Source organism: Protobothrops mucrosquamatus, unplaced genomic scaffold (genome assembly GCF_001527695.2).
Source record: "Protobothrops mucrosquamatus isolate PMUCROS unplaced genomic scaffold, P.Mucros_1.0 scaffold2406, whole genome shotgun sequence".
Lineage (NCBI taxonomy): Eukaryota > Metazoa > Chordata > Lepidosauria > Squamata > Viperidae > Protobothrops > Protobothrops mucrosquamatus.
The window spans coordinates 72,470-91,656 of record NW_015388478.1 but is presented as its reverse complement, the minus strand read 5'-3'; the positions used below and the strand labels follow the sequence as shown (position 1 = coordinate 91,656).

General features: G+C 55.4%; 4 protein-coding genes across 5 annotated transcripts; 2 read left to right on the top strand and 2 right to left on the bottom strand.

Moving 5' to 3' along the window:
• Positions 1-599: 599 nt before the first annotated feature.
• On the top strand, positions 600-5,548 carry TMOD4 (tropomodulin 4). Its single transcript, XM_015824896.1, has 9 exons — positions 600-863; positions 1,369-1,525; positions 2,651-2,773; positions 3,268-3,357; positions 3,941-4,071; positions 4,197-4,304; positions 4,417-4,560; positions 4,771-4,915; positions 5,340-5,548. Exons 1-9 carry the CDS (start codon positions 738-740, stop codon positions 5,360-5,362), a joined length of 1,047 nt encoding a protein of 348 aa, XP_015680382.1. The 5' UTR covers positions 600-737; the 3' UTR covers positions 5,363-5,548.
• Positions 5,549-6,857: 1,309 nt separating this feature from the next.
• SCNM1 (sodium channel modifier 1) lies at positions 6,858-9,313 on the bottom strand. The gene is made up of 8 exons (XM_029285876.1): positions 9,263-9,313; positions 8,819-8,889; positions 8,596-8,684; positions 8,229-8,326; positions 7,872-7,972; positions 7,526-7,758; positions 7,112-7,226; positions 6,858-7,029 (listed from the first exon to the last, which is right to left on the bottom strand). Exons 1-8 carry the CDS (start codon positions 9,311-9,313, stop codon positions 6,858-6,860), a joined length of 930 nt encoding a protein of 309 aa, XP_029141709.1.
• A 994-nt stretch (positions 9,314-10,307) lies between these two features.
• Positions 10,308-12,450, top strand: LYSMD1 (LysM domain containing 1). Of its 2 annotated transcripts, none has more exons than XM_029285875.1 (3): positions 10,308-10,478; positions 11,012-11,343; positions 12,306-12,450. In XM_029285875.1, the coding sequence occupies exons 1-3, from the start codon at positions 10,308-10,310 to the stop codon at positions 12,448-12,450; spliced, it is 648 nt and encodes a 215-aa protein (XP_029141708.1). The 2 variants fall into 2 exon arrangements, with proteins under 2 accessions (XP_029141708.1, XP_015680385.2); XM_015824899.2 differs by having other exon boundaries at positions 12,279-12,450.
• Positions 12,451-13,899: 1,449 nt separating this feature from the next.
• On the bottom strand, positions 13,900-14,460 carry TNFAIP8L2 (TNF alpha induced protein 8 like 2). The gene has a single exon (XM_015824898.1). The coding sequence runs from the start codon at positions 14,458-14,460 to the stop codon at positions 13,900-13,902; it is 561 nt and encodes a 186-aa protein (XP_015680384.1).
• Positions 14,461-19,187: the final 4,727 nt, after the last annotated feature.

Genomic DNA, 19,187 nt, shown 5'->3' with positions numbered 1-19,187 from the left:
ACACACACGATGAAGTGGTTTGTGACCTCACAACTCGGGGGAGAGGGAGTTGGAAAAGAGTTGTGGGTGCCTAAAAAGGTGGGGAGGGGGCACTCCAGTTGAGGCTCGTCCCCTCTGGTCAGCGGCCACCTCAGATCTGACTGCAGCACCTGGGAAAGTGGAGACTTATTTCTGACAGCTTAGATTTCCATGTGCGGGGAGTTTTGGCTATAATCACTGCCCACCGTGCATTTCTCAAGACATAAAAGGAGGTCCTGGGGGGAAATGGATCCCCAGCGGGTCGTAAAGCGGGTGGCAGCAGAGTCAGCTGGCCCCATAGCTCAGTCAACACCCTTCTCCTTCCTCCGCGCCATCGGCAGCTGGCCAGCCCCAAAGGCCAAGACTGTTTCCAGCCAGCTCAGCGGCTGAGAAAACTCTGGAGGCTTCTTCGCCTTGATTCCTTGGCCCAGATCCTTGAAACAAGCGGGGACTCTGCAAAGGACGGCATAAAAAGGCCCTGGTGCCAGGTTCATCCCCAAATTCCAGGAAGCACTTGTGATTAGGATGATAAGAGCTTTCCGACAATCATGAGGCAGGGAGTTCCGCTGACCCATCCACTAATAGTGCCCCCTGTTGCTCCGTAAGCAGGTTTGCAGCCAGTTCTTTGGGCTTCCTGTAAACTGTAGCTCTTCCCGGGCCTGGCTGGGTTTTTCTCGCAGGGGAGACCGTCCGCCACCGGCCTCTTGGCCACGCTCGCCATGACGACTTCCTACCGACAAGAGCTGGAGAAATACCGAGATATTGATGAAGACCAACTGCTCAAGGAACTCTCCCCGGAGGAGCTGGATCAGCTGGACCTGGAGCTGCAGGAAATGGATCCAGAAGTGAGATCAGGGGCGGGGGAGGAGGACCCTCGCAAGCTCTGGATCCCGTTCCAAAAGTCCCCAAATCAGAGGATTAGAGACGGAGCCTCTTCCGTTGTGAGAGCGGGAAGCGGGCATTTAAATAGCCAAATTGTGCCGTCTTCAGAGCAATAAAGTTGTGACTTACGGAGTTGTAACTTGCCCTATGGTAAGACGGGGGACCAATTTTATAAATAAAATAAAATAAAATAAAAAGCGTTCATTCACTCCACACATTGTTAGGGCTGCCCGGCTCACAGCCAGCTCGACAGATTAACAATCCCTAACACAAAACCCATCACTCTGCCCCCCTTCAGGTGATCCTGCCCCCCCCCCATTTTAAGCATGTTGGGCCCTGTTTAGACTCCTGTGCCAAGGCCCACTGAGGTGCGTGCCCCGTGCTCCACCAGTGGGGTTTTCACCTGGCGTGGAAGGAGATTTTGCTGTCGCCGTCTCCCCGCACCCCAATTTCTGCTCTGCTTCCCAGAACATGATGCTCCCGGCTGGGCTTCGGCAACGGGACCAGACGAAGAAGGACCCCACGGGGCCCCTGGACCGCGATGCCCTGATGCAGCACCTGGAGAAGCAGGCGATGGAGGTGAAGGAGAGGGAAGACCTGGTGCCCTTCACGGGGGAGAAGAAAGGTAAGGGCAGGGCTGCCCACCTGGGCTCCAGTGTCCATGCCGGCAGCGCTCAGAAGAAGCCTGGGGGTCCCTCCTTCCCTCCCCAGGGGGTTTCAGGCCCCAGAGGGAGAGGGGGAGAGCCACCAGAGCAGAAAAACCAAGGGGGAAATTTTTACTGCATCCCGCTTTGCCATCCGTGCCTCTATTCTGTCTGGAGTCCATCCCTTGGACCCAAACTAAGATTTTCCTATTCTTTTTTGGGGGGGGGGACTTTCCTGCATTCCTTGTTTACCAATAACAGAGAATATTTGTAGCTAAAGGTTGAAATGAGGGGTCGTCGGTGGTCTCTGAGCTTGGTTGTTTTCTTGGAGACGTTTCATGACCCAACTAGGTAACATCATCAGTGCTAGTGGGGTTTGCTGCAAATGCTCCTTCTAGCACTGATGAAGTTTCCTAATTGGGTCATGAAACATCTGCAAGAAAACAACCAAGCTCAGAGACCACCACCGACCCCTCATTCGTTGTTTAAAAAAGAAAATTAGTTCCCTACCAAATCAGAGCCCGTTGCAACCTTTCTCATCCCATTTCCTTGACGCAAGTCACTGAAATATTAAATATTTTTCTTTCCTGCTCTTGGGAGCTCAGAAAGGACTTTTGTTTCAAGCAGATCGGACGGGATCTGTGCTGGTGTCCCCGCATTTAAGCCAAAGGCACCTCTTCCTTCCTTCCTTCCTTCCTTCCTTCCTTCCTTCCTTCCTTCCATCCATCCATAACTGAATCGTCCAACGTCTGACTACTATTAATAAATCTGGAACTTCCTCTCTGTGCCCAAATTGCCGGCGTGAATGAAGGCCGTTTCAGGGACATTAGAGAGGGATCGATTCCAGACAGTGGATTGTCACCGAATTGCTGGGAATCTGTACAATGTTAATGTTCAATAGAGGGGGGAACTGAGGGGGTAATGTTGCACGGCTGATAGATGGGAAGGAAGGAAGGAAGGAAGGAAGGAAGGAAGGAAGGAAGGAAGGAAGGAAGGAAGGAAGGAAGGAAGGAAGGAAGGAAGGAAGGAAAAGACATCTGACTTCAATTTATTTGCACCCGCATTTTTCTTCCGTTCTTCACCCTTTTCCGTCTCTCCCTCCGCAGGGAAGCCTTTCATCCCTAAAGTTCCCAAGAAAGAAATCGTCAAAGAGGAAGACGTGATTTTGGAGCCGGAACTGGAAGAAGCTTTGGCCAATGCCACCGACGCCGAAATGTGCGACATCGCAGGTAAAAAAGGGCCCACAGACGCCAAAGAGCGACCTGCATCCAAGGTCCCGTGGAGCCTCCCCAGCCAGGGGCAGTTGGCTGTGAACTGCCCCTGTTGTGGGCTGCGTCCAGTCCCGCTTAGGATCAATGCACAGAAATAAAAAGCTTTGGTTTTGGGGGCGCAGCTCCTTCGTAGACCCGCAGGATAGAAATCCCTCCGTATTCTGCAGAGAAGAGGCCTTGCCTGGCCCAGAGAAACAGGAGGGCAGCGGGCGGTGGGTGGGTTTGTCAGCAGCCTGCCCCACATCCCCGTTCAGCAAGGAAGCCTCTCCTTCGGCAGGTGTAAGCTGATAGGGCAGCCGCATTTCTGATTTTAGCCCCTGCCCGGCACTCTGCCAGCTCCTCTCTCGGTCGCCTGCTCCACTTTAGAATCGCGGCTGATTTTGCAGCAAGCCTGGGTTGTTTTTTTTGAACCCGGATCCATCTGGGCTTGTTTTACTTCTCCTTCTTTGCAGCCATCCTGGGCATGTACACCCTGATGAGCAACAAGCAATATTACGATGCCATCTGCAGCGGCACCATCAGCAACACGGAAGGCATCAACAGTGAGAAGCTTAGCTTGGTTTGGGTTTAGGAGAGGAGGCCCTTTCCCGTCAAGTTTCTAGCCCTCATGATGAGCCATGCCCTCCCCTGCCTTGGCTGCGGGGAAAAAAGAACCAGAGGAGTCACTTTGGCTGGTGGAAAATTAGGGTTTTCCTATCATGTTGTTACAAGGCACCTTTAACAGTTTAGGCAGGCAGAGAGAACTGGATTTCCTGACTCCAAGGAGACCACCCATTTGTCTTGATTCAAAAGATCCCCCTCCCCAATTTGACCGAATAGATCCCCCTACTCAATTTTCCAGCCCAGAACACCCCCACACACACATTCCACCTGGGGTCAAGAAACTGTCTTGCTTGGCTGAACACTGACTCCTCCACTACACAGCTCATCATCCCCTGCTCCCCTCAAAAGCCAAGGGGAGGACCACCCTGGGGGGCAGAGGAGGGTGGTCTTCAGGCCAGGAGCCTCGGTTGGCTTCCAATAGCGCCCCTCGGCCAAAAGTCAGGAGGCTGAGGTCAAGAAGTGAGAAGAGGGTCACCCAGCCCCCTTTCTCCCACCCCCTGCCCCCAATCCTCTTCCGCGCAGGTGTCGTCCAGCCGGACAAATACAAGCCTGTCCCGGACGAGCCCCCCAACCCCACCAATGTCGAAGACACCCTGGCGAAAATCCGAAGCAACGACAGAGGCCTGGACGAGGTGAACCTGAATAACATCAAGGTGGGTGTCAAATCGCAGCAGGCCCCCACGGTGAATTGGCGCAAAAGGAAAGAGCGATGGGGAGGGCAAAAGAGGTGTCCCCTCTACAGAAGTGGACTTTCCCCCCCCCCTCTTCTCTCGGGCAGGACATCCCCATCCAGACACTGAGGGAGATCTGCGAAGCCATGAAAACAAACACTCAGGTGAAGAAGCTCAGTTTGGTGGCCACCAGAAGCAACGATCCGGTGGCCCAGGTAAGTGCCCAAGGTCCTCTCCCGGGGACCGGCACCCCGAAGCCGTGGAGTCTGGCTCCCCGTGGGGGCCGATAATCCCCCAGTGACGCTCTCCTCCGACCCCTTTTTCTAGGCGGTGGCCGAGATGCTCAAGGAGAACAAAACTCTTCAGAGCCTCAACATTGAGTCCAACTTCATCACCAGCGCGGGGATGATGGACGTCATCAAAGCCATGAAGAAAAACGGCACCTTGTCCGAACTGAAGGTGGACAACCAGGTGAGGGGCCTTCAGCTTTAAGCGGGTGGACTACAACTCCCAGAATTCCCCAGCCAGCTGGGAGCTTAAAAGTTGACACGGTTCAGAAGTCGGACGCCACCAAGTCGGACTTTGGGGTCCTGCGTTCTCCCAAATGGGGAACAATTACATTGTAGACCCCCCACCCAAGTTTCCACCTCACACTACTTCTCCTCTCCCCCCCTCCCGCAGCGCCAGCGACTGGGCGACTCGGTGGAGATGGAGATGGCCGCCATGCTGGAGAACTGCCCCTCCATCACCCGGTTCGGGTACCACTTCACACAGCAAGGCCCGAGGGCCCGGGCCGCCATCGCCATCACCAGGAACAACGAACTGCGTAGGTTGGCCGAGAGTGGGGGAAAGAGAGAAAGAGGGAGAAGAAACAATGGGGTGCAAGGAAGAGAAAAGGGACGGGAAGGGAAGGGAAGGGAAGGGAGGGAAGGAAGGAAGGGAGGAAGGAAGGAAGGAAGGGAGGAAGGAAGGAAGGAAGGAAGGAAGGAAAGGGATGGGCTAGATCAGGGGTAGGCAACCTTGGCTCTTTTATGACTCATGGACTTCAACTCCCAGAATTCCTGAGCCAGCCATGCTGAGGAGAAAGGGAGAGGTTTCCAAGCTGAGCCATGCTGGCTCAGGAATTCTGGGAGTTGAAGTCCACCAGTCATAAAAGAGCCAAGGTTGCCTACCCCTGGGCTAGATCATTGGGGGGGGGAGGGTCTTTTGCCCAGCCACCTTGCTTTTCAACTCTTTTTCCTTTTCGACAGGACGCAAACAGAAAAAGACATAAATTGCTGGGCACCATCCGTATTTCCCGCAGCTCCGGCATCTTCCCCACGGCTCCAGAGCAGCCCAACAGCCATTTTGGGGCCCATGTGCCCAACTCAGGTTTTTCCCTCCCTTCACCTCCAAGGGCCCCCCCCACCGTCTCTCAAATACCTCTGTAAATAAAGCGATCTGAACGATGCTACCCCTTTCCCCCCTCCTCAGTGCCTTTCTTTCCTTAACTAAAGGGGCCTGGGTCTTTGGACCAGAGGGAGGGGCTTCATTCGGAACTGGCTCGGTGCTCCAGTACTCAGCAAAGGCACGCTGAGATCCTTCTGAGATGGAAAAAAAAAAAAAGGGATTATTGAACGTTTAAGCATTCGGAGGAAAAGCATCGTCGGATTTCTTGGCCGGGGTCAAGAAATGGCTCCCAGATTTGGGGAGGGTAAGACCTGTCAAGTCAATGGCTAACAACTTGGGGTGAGGGGAGAGAAATAAAAAGCAGTTGGGGGGCTGGGGGGGGAGGACAGACAGACCCAGAACAGGAGCAAATTGCCTTGGGTTTTCGTCTCTGCCGGCTGGGCTTCTGGTGGCCCAAGGCAGCCATTCCCACTTGAAACCAGAGAAGACACGGGCTGGCCGCTGGCCGAAGAAGCTGCCACGCTGGAGAATTATCCCAAGCAGGTGCTCGTGCTGGGTGCCACCCCCACGCCGTCCTTGAGACACGGCAGGCGAAATGGGAGAACCCTGGGGTCGGGTTGCACAAGATCCTGGAATGGTTCCTGGAGGAGGAGGAGGAGGAGGAGGGGGAGAAGGAGGAAGAGGAGGGGGTCCCAGGTCTCTGAAATTCCCACGGACGGTGCAAAGCCTTGCCTGCAGGGAGCGTGCAAGGAACAGCTTTTACAACAAGTAAAGGAAGATTACGAAGAAGTTGCTTTTAAAATTGCTCTATCCACAGGGTCATTCAGGCACCAAATTATAAACTGTGAGTAGGAAAACGAATGGGAGTTTTAACAACATTAACCTGGCACCAAGTTTCCAAATTCTCAGATCTAAATTCTCTCGGAACAATCAATCTAACACGGAGATTGGTTCCTTTTGAGTTTCCAAAATAGAAAATCCGATCCCTGTCTTGGTGGTTCTGAATGCAGCGCGCGACGTAAATAGAAGCAGCAGCCAAGCTCCCGAAGCCAAACCCAGCTCTTTATCCATCCGGCTGAAGAGCAGCAGTTCCCCTAAATTCTATTTTTAATTTTACTTTAAAAGATGTCTTAATGGCTTTTCTCTCCAGGCCGCTGCCTTGCTCAGAGACTGCTTGGAAACCTCCCAACGAACTTAAAGAATGCATTGTCAGAAATGCACCAATGGAAACAAAACGCAAACTGCAACCACAGAGGAATAAAAGTGAATAAAACCGCACTACTAAAAAGCCAAAAGGTAGAAAAACGATGCCTTAAATGCAAGAAGGGCACAATGTCCGGGCCCAAAGTGTCTCGTGCATTTTCTGATAGTTGTGTCATTTAATTTCTGATTTCCGGGTGTCCCTCGCACGCTTCCAAGGCACGGCCGGTGGGGGGGTTTCCGTCCGCCATCAGGGCGGGGGGCAGCATCGGGGGCTCCTCCTCGTCCGAATCAAACTCCACGTTCTCGTCTTTGACCCACTTGCCCGACCCATCCTGAATCCACCCCGAACTGCAAGACAGGAAAGAAATTGCGCTGAGGTAGGAAACTCCAGAATAACCCATAATCCTCGCAGGATCTTCCCTGGAGTTACCTTTTCAGCTTCAGATAGTGCTCCAAGGCACGCTGCTTCTCCGGATCGTTGGGCTCGGAGGATTTCCGTGCAGTGCGCCCCTTTCCTTGACGGACAAACTTCCTCTGTCGAGGCTCTGCGAGAAAAAACAGCCATAAAAAGACTTTGTTTGTGGGTGACACCACTGTGGATGGCAAAGGCATGTGGTTGTGCTGAGGCAACCAACCGGGGTTTGTTTGTTTATTTATTATGAAATTTATTTGCTGCCCGTCTCGTATCCAACCACTCTGGATGGCTGTAAGGCAATAAGCCATGATTAAGCCAAGTTTCACGCACAAATGCTGCTTCTTGGACCTAAACAAGATTCGTTTCCCACGTTCCCTTTTCCTGGTTAACTCTGATCCTTTCCCAGCTCGGTTGCCTCTTGGCGTTTACGTTCCCTGCGAGACGGACCGCCCATCTCTGTGCATTTTGTGCCTGGGATTACTGTCGCAAGTTCTCGAAACGGCTTCTGACCTGCTGTTGCGAGTCTGCAGCCGGATGAATGGACGGCGGGGCTGGCTTCCTCTTCAACCTGCCGTTCTTCGTCCACCGAATCAGAACTTGAGGGTTTGGGCATCCCGGTGGTCTCAGCATTCGCCCCCGAAGTGCTGGCACCGGCCTGATTCCTGCACCAGATTAGAAACCGCAGAGATCCAGCCTTTAATATTAACCGACCTTTCTGGTAAGCAGAGAAACAGCTGTCGGCCTTCCTTCTCCAGATGTGGGTCTCGACTCTCACCTTTTGGGGCGGCAGCAGCTGCTGTAGGGCACGGTTTTCAGCAAGGCATTCTGGGTGATCCTCCGCGTTTGGGCTAGCAAAGGGGCGGGTCGCTGAGCCACCTAAAAGGGAAAGCCAGAATCTGGTGGGGGTTTTAACCTGCCAAGTTATAGGGTTTCCTGCCTGAGCAGGGGGTTGGACTAGATGACCTCCAAGGTCCCTTCCAACTTTATTATTATTATTATTATTATTATTATTATTATTATTATTATTATTATTAATGCATTTATTTCAGAATAAGGGCTTTTTTTTTTTAAAGAAATGAGGGAAAAAGCAGCTGGGCTGTCTGGCCAGGATCAGAACGCAGCTCGGATCTACCTGGGTGCCGCTCTCTTCCGCCTCCAGGTACGCCTGCTGCTGACGCTTCTGAACCTCGTTCTCGAGAGAACGCTTCTTCCCGTAAAAATTCTGCAAACCTGGGAACAGAGAGGGTCAAACAAGTGTGCTCGGCAGCCGGTCTTTTTTAAGCCATCTGGGGGGGGGGGGGAAGCAGAATCTCAGGGCCTCAGTCTTCCCCGTCTGTAAAATGGGACTAAGCTCTCTGCCGTTTGTCAAGGGCGTGCTCACAGACTTTTGGCAGAGAGCCCCGCCGAGTTCAGACTGAGGGTTAAGTCTTTACCCCGGGGTGCTGAGTGTGTGTGATACCGAAATTAGCGGAAGCCCGGGAAGATCCTGGCAGACTTACTGGCTAAGTGTTTCTTTCCAGAACGATGGACTGTGAGCATGTCCAGAGTGTCAAAAACGGGCCTTTGGAAGCAGATGGTGCAGGAATACCTAGAAAAGGGAGGGAGCAAAGTGGGGACAGTCTTTGCACACACACACACACACACACACACACACCCCATACCTTGCGCACAGAGCAGGCTTAGGATCCGCACTCAGAGCCCAGCCAGCCAGCTAGCCCTCACCTGCCATCGCGCAACAGGAAGGCTTCGTCCTCGGGGATGTAATTGGCCAGAAGCTCTGCCACCCTCCGTTTCTGCACAGGGGGCAAAGAAGGCGGAAAAAGGGGGGTCGTGCTTGGGGAATCACGGGAGAGAGAGAGAGACCCCCGAAAGTGCTCCTGGGCATCTTTACAAGAACCCAACTATTGTCCTACTCCGGGGAGGGAGGGGGGTAGGGAGGGAGGAGGGGGTAAAAGGAAGAGGGCGAGCCCCCCTTCTCTTAGCCTAGTCGCCCCCCCCCCCCGAATAGTGGCCTTCCTGAGTGCTGGGCTACAATCCCCATCTTCTGCCTGTAGGTCTGCACTCTGCACATGCTCCGGCACCGCCCGGGCATTGAAGAGCACGTGCAGAGAGCTGCGAGCAAAGGACGGGGGGGGAGGGCACCAGCCGAGGACCCCCCCTCCTCACCTGGAGCACCTGGAGCTGGCTGGGGTCGTCGCCCTCCCGCTTGAAGGACATGCTCCCCCCGCCCCAACCGCTCGCCCCGCCGCTGCCCCCCGCCCGGGAGACGAACGGGCTCTCTTCCCGCAGGGACTTCGCAGCCCCCGACTACATTTCCCAGCAGGCCGCGGGCTGCCCGAGCCCTCCTTCCCCGCTTCGCCAATCAGGGCGCGATTCCTGGCAGACCGGCAGGGGGAGCTCCAGTCCGCCTTTCCTCGACTTGCAAGCGAAGGACTCCATTTCCCAGCAGGCCGCGGGCTATCCGAGCCCTTCCCCGCTCGGCCAATCAGGGCGCGATTCCTGCAGGGGACCGGCAGGGGGAGCTCCAGTCCGCCTTTCCTCGACTTGCAAGCGAAGGACTCCATTTCCCAGCAGGCCGCGCGGGAAGTTCTGTTTGCTTTGCCTGCTGCGAAAAAAAACCGAGCCTGGAAACCGTGCAAAACGATCCTTTTAATAATAAACGATTATGAAATTATTATCCTTAATTATTATCCTCTCCCCTCCCGTTGCAACGAGAAAACGCTCCTAAATTCGGATGGATCCTTAGAGGGGGAAAAAAAAGGAGGAGCCTTTCCTTCCACGACTACAGCCCCCATGCTCCTTTGCGGGAGGGGGAGCATGGGCCATGTAGTCCGCCCCCGGGGGCTCCTCTGCACCCCAAACTCAGGGGGGAAAGCCGGGAGGGGGGGGGCAGGCACTTCCATGGGAAAGCAGCCAGGATCGACTCCCGAGGAATATTGAAAAGATTGAAAGTTATTTGAGGCGGGGGGGGAGGGGGGTGCCAGGACCACAACTCCCGGCAGCCTTTGCGGGCGATCAGCTGGCCGGGAGGGCGGGGCCAGCCGGGGCTTCTGCTCAACTGCCTGCCGGAGCGCCGCAGCCGCGATCTCGGGCGGGGGGGGGCGAGGNGGGAGCCCCGGACGCCCCTGCCGGGGGGCGCCTGCTGAGATGCCCGGGCGGGCGGCGGGGCAGCGGCTTCCCTCCGGCCTCGGAGCCAGCAGCGGGCGGCGGGATGGCCTCCCCCTCCGGGCAGGGGTCTCCGGGCGCCGCCGGGCTGCTGCGGGGGACCCGGGCGCGCTCCTACGGCAGCCTGGTCAGCTCCCCGGTGCGCGAACGGCGGATGGAGCACCAGCTGCGCCCCGGGGACACCCTGCAGGGCCTGGCCGTCATGTACGGGGTGACGGTGAGCGGGGGGGGGGAGGAGTGCATGCCCCCTCCCCGGGCTGGGCTGAAAAGGCCGCCGCCTCTGAGCATGCACAGAGTGGGAGCTCAGAGCTAAATGGATCCGAAGGAGACCGTTCCTCCGGGTTCTGAGATAGACTGCCTCTCCCTGTGGAAGCTCCGTTATTGCGGGCGCCCCTTTATCCCATCTCCCTTTTAAGCCCACCCAAGCTGGGTAGCTCCTCTTCTAAACCAGATCCCCAAATCTGCAGGGAAGTGGGGGATTTTTTTTTTATAGCCACAGCTCCCATAAGCCACAGCAGGTGGCCCAGCACCACAGGGTCAGAGACTGCCCGTGCAGATTCTCTCCAAAATGTTGCCCCTAAAATCAGCCAGGGGACTTGGGCTCTACAATCCGAAGGTCACCGACTTAAAATTTGGCAGAGAGGGCCAAGGGATGCTGCGTCTGCTCAGGGCCTATTTTTTTGACCGATGAGGACTAGCAGCTTGCTTTGTCCTCCTTCCACCTTGCAGCCTTCTCCATTCCTTTTCCAGACGGAGCAGATCAAGCGGGCCAACCGGCTGTACACCAATGACTCCATCTTCCTCAAAAAGACTCTCTTGATCCCGGTGCCGACCAAGCCCAAAGTTTTGTCCAACGGACTGAACTTTGAGGATGAGGAGGAGGAAGAGGAAGAAGAGAAGGGAGGGGAGGCCCTCCCACCCGAATCGACCAAGAAGCAGAAGCAGCCCCGGAAGAACGGCTCTTCGGGGGGATCGGTCCCCAAACACGACCTCTCGGCTGCCGATTTCCTCTTCAAACTGGATTCCGAGATCCGCCGATCCAAGCAAGTGGCGGTCAAGAAGCTGCGCGAAGGGGAGAGCGGGTGAGTGAGTGGGGGGGGGGATTTGCAGGAAGCAGAAGGGAAACGGGGTGTGTGTGTGTCTCTACATGCAGGCAGTGCAAGTCCAGGCTGCTTGCACAGAACACTATTTTAGGTAGCTCGGCGCAAGTGAGCCAAGCTGCATGGGGGAAATGAATAATTTGAATCCTTCTCTTCTCTGGAGGCAGAAGTGTGGAAGTGTCTGCTTGGGAGAGGAAAGGCTGACCGCAGCTTTTTAATATGTTCACTACCTAAAAAACAGGTAAGGAGGGAAGACCTGAGCCGGGCATGGATGGGGCACCACCAGGTAATTCCAGGCCGGCAGGATATTAATGTTTGTGAGGCTCACCTTTTATTAAACCTGGCTCATTGTTCAGGCCTCTATGTGGGCCACCAGGGGGCGCCCTTGCTCTGAACAGCTTCCCTCCAGCCCATGCTCAGACGTTTGTGTGTGTTTTTACATTCTTGCAAAAAGACACACATGTCCCAACAAGAGCAGCGTTGCAGACAAGGACTCTTAAAAACCGCTAATGGGGAAATGTAGCAGCTTCCTGGGTCTCCCTCCGACCCCGGTGGAATTTTTATTTTAGACATTTGGTTTAATTTCTACAGCCGCCCAGCTCAAGAAGTAACCTGAGATAATAGTCAATAGGTTTAAAAACTATTAAAACAACCAAGACGGTACAAAATAAACACAGGCGGCACCAAGTAAAGCTATTACTATGGACAGTCGGGCAACCAAGATGGTGGCTTGGCAGTAGAGTGCCCCTCGCTCTGGAGGTTCGCAATCTGTGCCGCTCAGTTCATCCACTCAGCTCAAGGTGTTTTCTTGAAGTTTGCCCACCCCAAGAAGCCAGGATGGCACTTCTGGTCTTCCCCGGCCCCCACTGACACCTGGTGTCATTCTTCTCTCTCTCTCTCTCTTCCCCCCCCTGCAGGATTTTGGGGGAGGCAGCGGGAGTGAGCCCCACGCCTTCCACCTCGGGCTCCTACCAGGGCGAGTCTTCCCCCCGGAGCCAGCAGCGGGCGGTCCTTGGCCCCGTGCCCCTCACCAGGATCGCCCGTGCCGATGCTCTGCTGGACCAGGAGGACGAAATCTTCAAGCTCTGAGCCCCCCCCCCCAAGGCCACCGGCATCACCCGGACCCCCGCCGTGCTACGGGGAGGAACGGATGCCGCCCGAAGGGACCCCTGGAGCAGCGGACCCCTCCTCGCCAACGCTGGCTTCAGTTCTGCTTTCCTTGGACACCCCCTGCCAGTCGGCCAGGACGATGGACATCCGAGTGGATCCCTTGCTTCATTTCAGCCCCCCCCCATCCCATCCTCTCTCCCCTTCCCCGGTATTTATTGCCTCAAGTGCCCTCCGTCTGCCCTCCCAAGCTGGGTTCGGGCCCATGCCGAGCACCCCAGAGGGCAGATCCCTGGGAAGAGCTGTGGAGTATGGGCCAGAGGGGAGGCTACTGAGCAGCGCTTCCCTCCCCCCCCCCCACCCACCCTCCGTCTTCTGTGGCCCCTATTCTCTGATTAAACAGGTTTTGCGACTTGGGCCTGCTGCCGTGCTCGGTTGTCTGAATGTTTTCAAGCAGGGCTCCCCCCCCCCCAAAAAAACATGCCTTGGGGGTCGCCAGCAGCCCCAGGAATCCCCCTCCCACTTCAGCGTCCCCAGAAGTCTCCCGGCCGCATCTCTTGAGTGATTCCCTCGGTCAGCTCAGGTTGATCTGAGCGGGATCCGGTTACCTGCCCGACACTCCTGCAGTGGTGGCTCCAGAGAAGGGCTTTCCTTGCTTGAGGGTGCCTGTTGTCTCTCCTGATGAGTCCCTGATCTGAGGCAGTGGCCTTTTTTTTCCCCAAGAGGAAAAAAAACCCAGAAGCACAGCCCTTGAAAAACCAAAATAAGTGTATTTTCAATTTTTGCATTCCCTGAGACAAAAGTTCCAAAGACAGAGGTAGGAAGGAGATGGGAGGTGTGTGTCTGGGGGGGGCTCTTCTGAGTTCCCCCCACCCTGAAAGCCAACCTAGGAATCCATTTCAATAATATCCAGAGGCTCAGAAAAGCACTTCCCCTCCCCCACCTTTCCAGACAGTTCCGGGCCAAAGGGAAACGGGGGTCCCCTTGAGGGCATAAAGCAGGGTCTGGCTATTGAGTTTCAGCTCAGCCGATGCCAGAGCCGGCACTTTCCAAGCAAAAAGGAAGAAAAGGATTTTCCACTTTCCCCTCTCTCCCAACTGACCACAATCCCCCTCCCCCATTCAAGACATGAAAAAAAAACCACATCCTTTGACACTTTCATCCAGCTGAGGGAGCCAAGCTTCCATTCTAAGCTTCTAGTCCTCATCGATCCATTGCAAAGACAACCTGCTGAGTCCTTAGACCACAAAAGCTAGCTCAGGGGGGGGGGGTTGCTTCCTTCCAGGAATTTGAAACCCCCTCCTTTAAAATGTCCCCGGTATGAAGTCCCAAGCATGGAACTGGCGGAAGCCTGAAGTGGCTGTGAGTTCCACCGGCTGACCCAGAGACCACCCCCCTCCCCTCCCACAGGTCTCCCCCCCCCGGAGGGAGTCACAGCTTCCCTTGGTCCATGAGCTGGTTCAGCCCCTGGCAGACCCTCTCCAGGTGGGGCTCAAAGGGGCTCCCGGGGCTGTAGAGCCGGCCCAGCAGTTCGGCGTCGGCGAAGTGGTCGAAGACGTGGCGGATGCGGCCGTGGGACTTGGGGGTCAGGTGCTTCTCCACCAGCCGGAGCAGCAGGTCCCGGCACTCCTCCAGCAGCTGCACCAGCACGGCCCGCTCGAAGGTGAAGGCCACCTGGTGGAAGCTGACGGCCGTCATGGCGCCCTGGCGCAGCTTGCGCTTGAAGTCCTCGGCCACGGCCAGCTCGGCCTGGCTGAAGCGGCCGTTGCGGAAGAGGACGGAGACCTTGACCGCCACCTTCACCAGGTTCTTGATGACCTTCTGGGAGGCCGACCGGTCCTGCGTGTGCTCCTTGGAGATGCGGTAGAGGTCATCCAGCACCGCCCCGCTGGTCTCGTCGATGAACATGGTGACGGTGGACTTGGTGGCCACGTGGCTGAGCAGCTTCTTCTCCACCTGCAGGGCCAGTTTGCGCGAGTTGAAGGCCTCCATCGCGGCTGCGGGGGAGGGGGAGAAGGAGGGTGAGGAGGGGGGACACAAGGGGGGGAGACCCCCGGCTCTGAGCGGGTAGCCACCAAGGGGACGTTTCCAACCCCGTCCAAAAAGTTGAGGAACCCTTGCAATCTCCTTTTTTTTTTGCAGCAGGAAACAAGACTATTATTATTATTATTATTATTATTATTATTATTATTATTATTATTATTATTATTAAAATAAATAAATAAATAAATCAGTTTTGTCTGCTGCCTCAAATCTGGTTTTTGACATCGAGGAAGTGCCTGAAATGGATGCCACATTAAGTAAAGCTCGGTTTTAAAGTATATTTTTTGCCCATTCTGCTGGTTTGCTTCCTCTGTGTACCAAGCAGTTCCCCTTCCGGCCTCTCCCTCCCCGCTCTTTGTTCCTTTTCGCTTGGGGAAGAGACCTGTGTGTCACCACAGCTGGCCCATCCTGAGTGGGCCCTGGTAGAAAGATTGAAGAAGAGATGGGAGCCTTTTATTTTCCTGTACCCAATGCAGGATTTTTGCCAGGAGTGGCTTTGATGAGCCTGCCTGCTTTAAAAAAAAAAATATCTGCATTTTCCTCCCCCTTTCGTCCTCCTGGCTACCCCCTTTCCCTGCTCCAGGTGCCCTGGGGGCTTCCTGCTTTGAGCTGCACCCTGTAGCAGGGAGATGCATTGGCTCTTAAATGGCTGAAAAAGCCAGGACAATGCAGACCCAGCCAGAGATGGAGGAGTAAAACTTGGGGGGGGGGGGGCGGTGAACAGCGATGCCACTACGTCTGGTCCACATTTTCTTACTCTTCCAGAGACTCCGAGGATTAAAGGTGGACTCTCCTTTCTCTCCCTGGAAGGCTTGGAGGAGAGAGAGAGGAAAAGGGTGCCTCTGAACATCTGCAGAGGGCTGTGCCCCCAAAGACCGTGATCAGTGGCTTGCAGGCAGCCCGGTTCAAGAGCTGAAGGAGAGTCCAGAACGGAGGGAGGGAACCGGAGTGGGCGCCTGCTAAGGGGCATCCGGCGTGAGCCTCTTGGCTTTCAAAGCAGCTGCCCCCCCCAAGCCCCCCACCCCAAGTTGGGGAACCAAGACGCTGGAGGCGGCGGAGCTCGGCACGTGCCGCCCCGGGGCCGAAACCCAAGCCCGTTTCTCACGCGCGCCTGGCACGCATCTGTCTCCTTAAAGATGCGTCCTCGGGGGGGAAAAGGGGTGCGGAAGGGGTGCCCCGCCCTGGGACGTCTGGAGGGGGGGTGCTCAGGGAGGGGGAAGGAAGAAGCACGCTTTGCGTATGCCCAGAGGCACGCCTGAGCCTCTCCAAGCCGCCTTCAGCCTTGAACGAAGAGCGCGCGTCTCCAGGCGCGCAAAAACCCAACTTTCTGGCAAGCGGCAACCTCCCCGGTTTTTTCTTTCGCCAGCCCGGCGACTCAGACCTGGAGCCGGTTGCAACACGGGGGGGGGGACGAGAGTGGGGCCAACGAAGCCCCCCCCTCCCCAAAGGAAAGGACGGGGCTCCATCCCCTTCCCCCCAGAAACCTCCCCGGCCACCCCAAAGCGCGCGGCGCGCACTCACCGGAGCCCCGCGCTTCTGCTGGCGCACCGGAGCCGCCCCAGCCGGCTTTGCACCCCCGAGGGCGGGAGAAGAGCCGCGGGAAGGTCCCCCCGCTCGGCTCCCACCAAGACTTCCTCCCGCGGCGAGCCCGCCCCATCAGCTGACCCGCCGGAGCAACAGTCGGCGCACCCCCGGAGCGAGGCAGCCGAGAGACGCCGGCGAAGCTCCCGCCGGGGGCCAGACGAGAAAACTGGACGGGCCACATAGTTGGCGCGCCGCGTCACCCGGGTGCCCGCACCTCGGCGGCCAGAAGGTCTCGTCTGAGGCCTCTGCTCACTCTCTGGGCAGACACGTGTCCGCGCCTGTCCTCCTGGCTGTCCGGGGTCCATCCAGGTGGCCTCTAGAGGCCTGGAGGAGCCCCCTCCTTCCTACCTGGAAAGCGGGGGAGCTTTCGAAAACCGCCCTGGGGATGTCAAAACGTGACCCCAGAGGGATGTCAGGGTTAGTTTGATGCCAGGCACTTTGGGCTGGCCGGTTGTGCCTGTGAGGTCATCTGGATGGGGTCTCTGCTTGCAGGGAGTTTATGAGTGGGGCTGATGGCGCTAAGGGCAGGGAGGAGGAGGAGAAGGAGGAGGAGGAGGAGGAGAGACAAAGTTTGTGAGCATAGCTAGAGATCCCTGCTTGAAGGGAACACAGTTGCCCTCTTCACTTTGAAACCCTGATTGTGGCCTTGTGCAGCTTGGCTCACTCACATGAGCCACACGAGGCTGGAGATGCTTCTCCCTTTAGGTGGGCTCTTCAAGGTTTTCTTTACAACTGCGCACCCCCAAATCACCTGGAAGCAAGACCCCAGGACAGAGTGACCGTTGAGTTGAATTTCTAATACTGCATGATTCCCCCCCCCCAATTTTAACCCTAAATCTGATGGTGGGGGGAGGGTTGTCCCAAAGCAATTGGATCTGACTTGCTTCCAAAGAGACTGAAACTGACCAGACACTTGTGTGCTTCAGCCCTCCTTGTCAGCAATGTGGTTTCTCAAAAAGCAACACAACAGCACAAATTCTGGCCACTTCCCTGCCAGTTTCTCCTTTTCTCTCTGAAAAGTTCTCAATAGGCAAAGAAAAAGAGGCCGACAAAACTCTGCAGAGGAAGCCAATCTCTTCTCAAGGTGCTCAGGGAAGGAAGCAAGGGCAAAATTAGGATGGTCCGTGTACACACACACACACACACACACACACACACACACACACCCCTTGTGCACACAGGCTCTTCCATCCCTGTTTAAGGGCCTGGGGTCTTCTGCCTGCCAAAGGCGGGGCTTTGAAGGCTCTACTTACCCAGCCTGGCCTGAAACTTTCAAGCCGGAAGTTGAAAAGAGGAAGAGTGGAAGGAAACCACAACAGGCAAAAAGGAAGTGAGTGGGGGGTGGGGGGGTGAGGAGAAAAGAGAGGGGGGGATTTTGCAAGAGAGTCTGCGCCATCATGATTACAGTTCAGTCTTGTTTTTCAGTCTAACTGTTGGAAGGCAGGAGCCCCCCCCCCAAGGGTCTAGCTCAGAGGAGAAAAATCTGTTTTTTTCAATCAGCAGCTGTTAAAAGTAAATGTTTAGTATCCACGCACAAACACACAGATGCACACAGTTCATAATTGGGTTTCTTTCCGGCTTCCGGTTGGGGCATTTTAAGGGCTGCCCCAAAAGCAGAACCCTTCAACGTTCCTGTACAAAATGAGAGAGGTGATCCGAGCAGCTTCCTAAGGTCTAGAAACTTGACTTGCTTCTGTTATTTGCACGCGCACACACGAACACACTGATTAAACTAATCTCCAGCTGGACACCCATTTCCTACTTTAACAGGAGGCTGTTCCTTATCTGCCAACCCCCTTGAAGTGAGAAAAGCACCAACAAGCCTTCAGAGGGGAATTCCGTAAGAATATTGCAGGGGAATTTAATTTATTCCCTCCCTTTGAACGAGGCTGCTCAAATACTTCAGAGTAATTGAAAGCAGAAATTGTAGCCAAGGCTGAAATCTGAAAACTCCCTTCTTTTGGCTACGAAGAGGCCCAGGGTTCAGCAGCAGATTCATGAGGACTAGCGATGCCAATTTCTTCCTTTTAAAGGAGGTGGCAAGGAGTGAGAAAAATGGGTGTGAGACTGTACAAGGGGGCCTCCCCAGATGCTCCTTTTGAAGATGGAGTTTTCTTCCAGGCAGAAATGGAGATGGGGAGCCACTGCCAGCTGGGATGCCCCCCCCCTTCTCAGGGCAGAAACGCCCTCCCCCAGGCCCACTTTTAATGCTTCAGCGCTTCTGAGCCTTGGAATCAGACCTGGGGTGCCAGGGGGAGCTCGTGCCCTTTACTCTCAACCCGCCCCACCTTGCAAGGTTGCTGAGAGCGTGCAAACCGCTCCAAATTTGCAGAACCAACCTGGCTCCATAGCTAGATCTGCCTGCAATTGTGGAGCAAAAGGGACAACGGGGGCCATCCCATTTCCGGCCACCAGAGGGCGGTGTTCACTACCCTTTGGAAAAAAAATCTGTTTTTCTTCCACCAAAGATCCTGAGTTGAATTTGACCAAAAGGATGAAAAGCGCCATCAATTAAGAACAATGACAAACCCCCCTCCCCAGCTCTGCCTTTCTTGTTTATTCCCTTCCTGATTCTGTTTTGGAAGATTCAAGTTTCTAGTCCTCTTGGCTGCATTGCCATGAGACCTCTGCCTGCCCAGGTGAAGCCAGGGGCTCAGGATGGAGCAATCCCTAAACTGGGGGGTTTGGTTCCGAGCCCCCCTCCTCCAATTCCATGCTCCTGGCACCTGCCACGTGTGCCAATGCGTGCCCCTGGTTTAATACGTCCTTCCAGCTGGGGCACATCCTTGCCTGCCTCCACACTTCAGCCTTGCCAGGTGGTTAGCGGGGGCGTATTGTGAATTTCTCCAGGTGGGCACGTCTTCCCCTCACGTGTTTTGGCATCGCCAGTTGCTATTCTTAACTTGCCACCTCTGGCACAGCTGTCCTTCTGTCCCCCCCCAAAAAAATCTTAGGGTGTTTGTCCTCTGGGCTGGAAGAAGGGAGAGCCGAAAAGTTAAGCCTTTTAAGCATCCCACCACTTTGCATTTTAATAAATTCCTTTCCCTTCGTATTATTTTTCCCTCCCAGCGCCCCCCGGGAGAACCAAATTC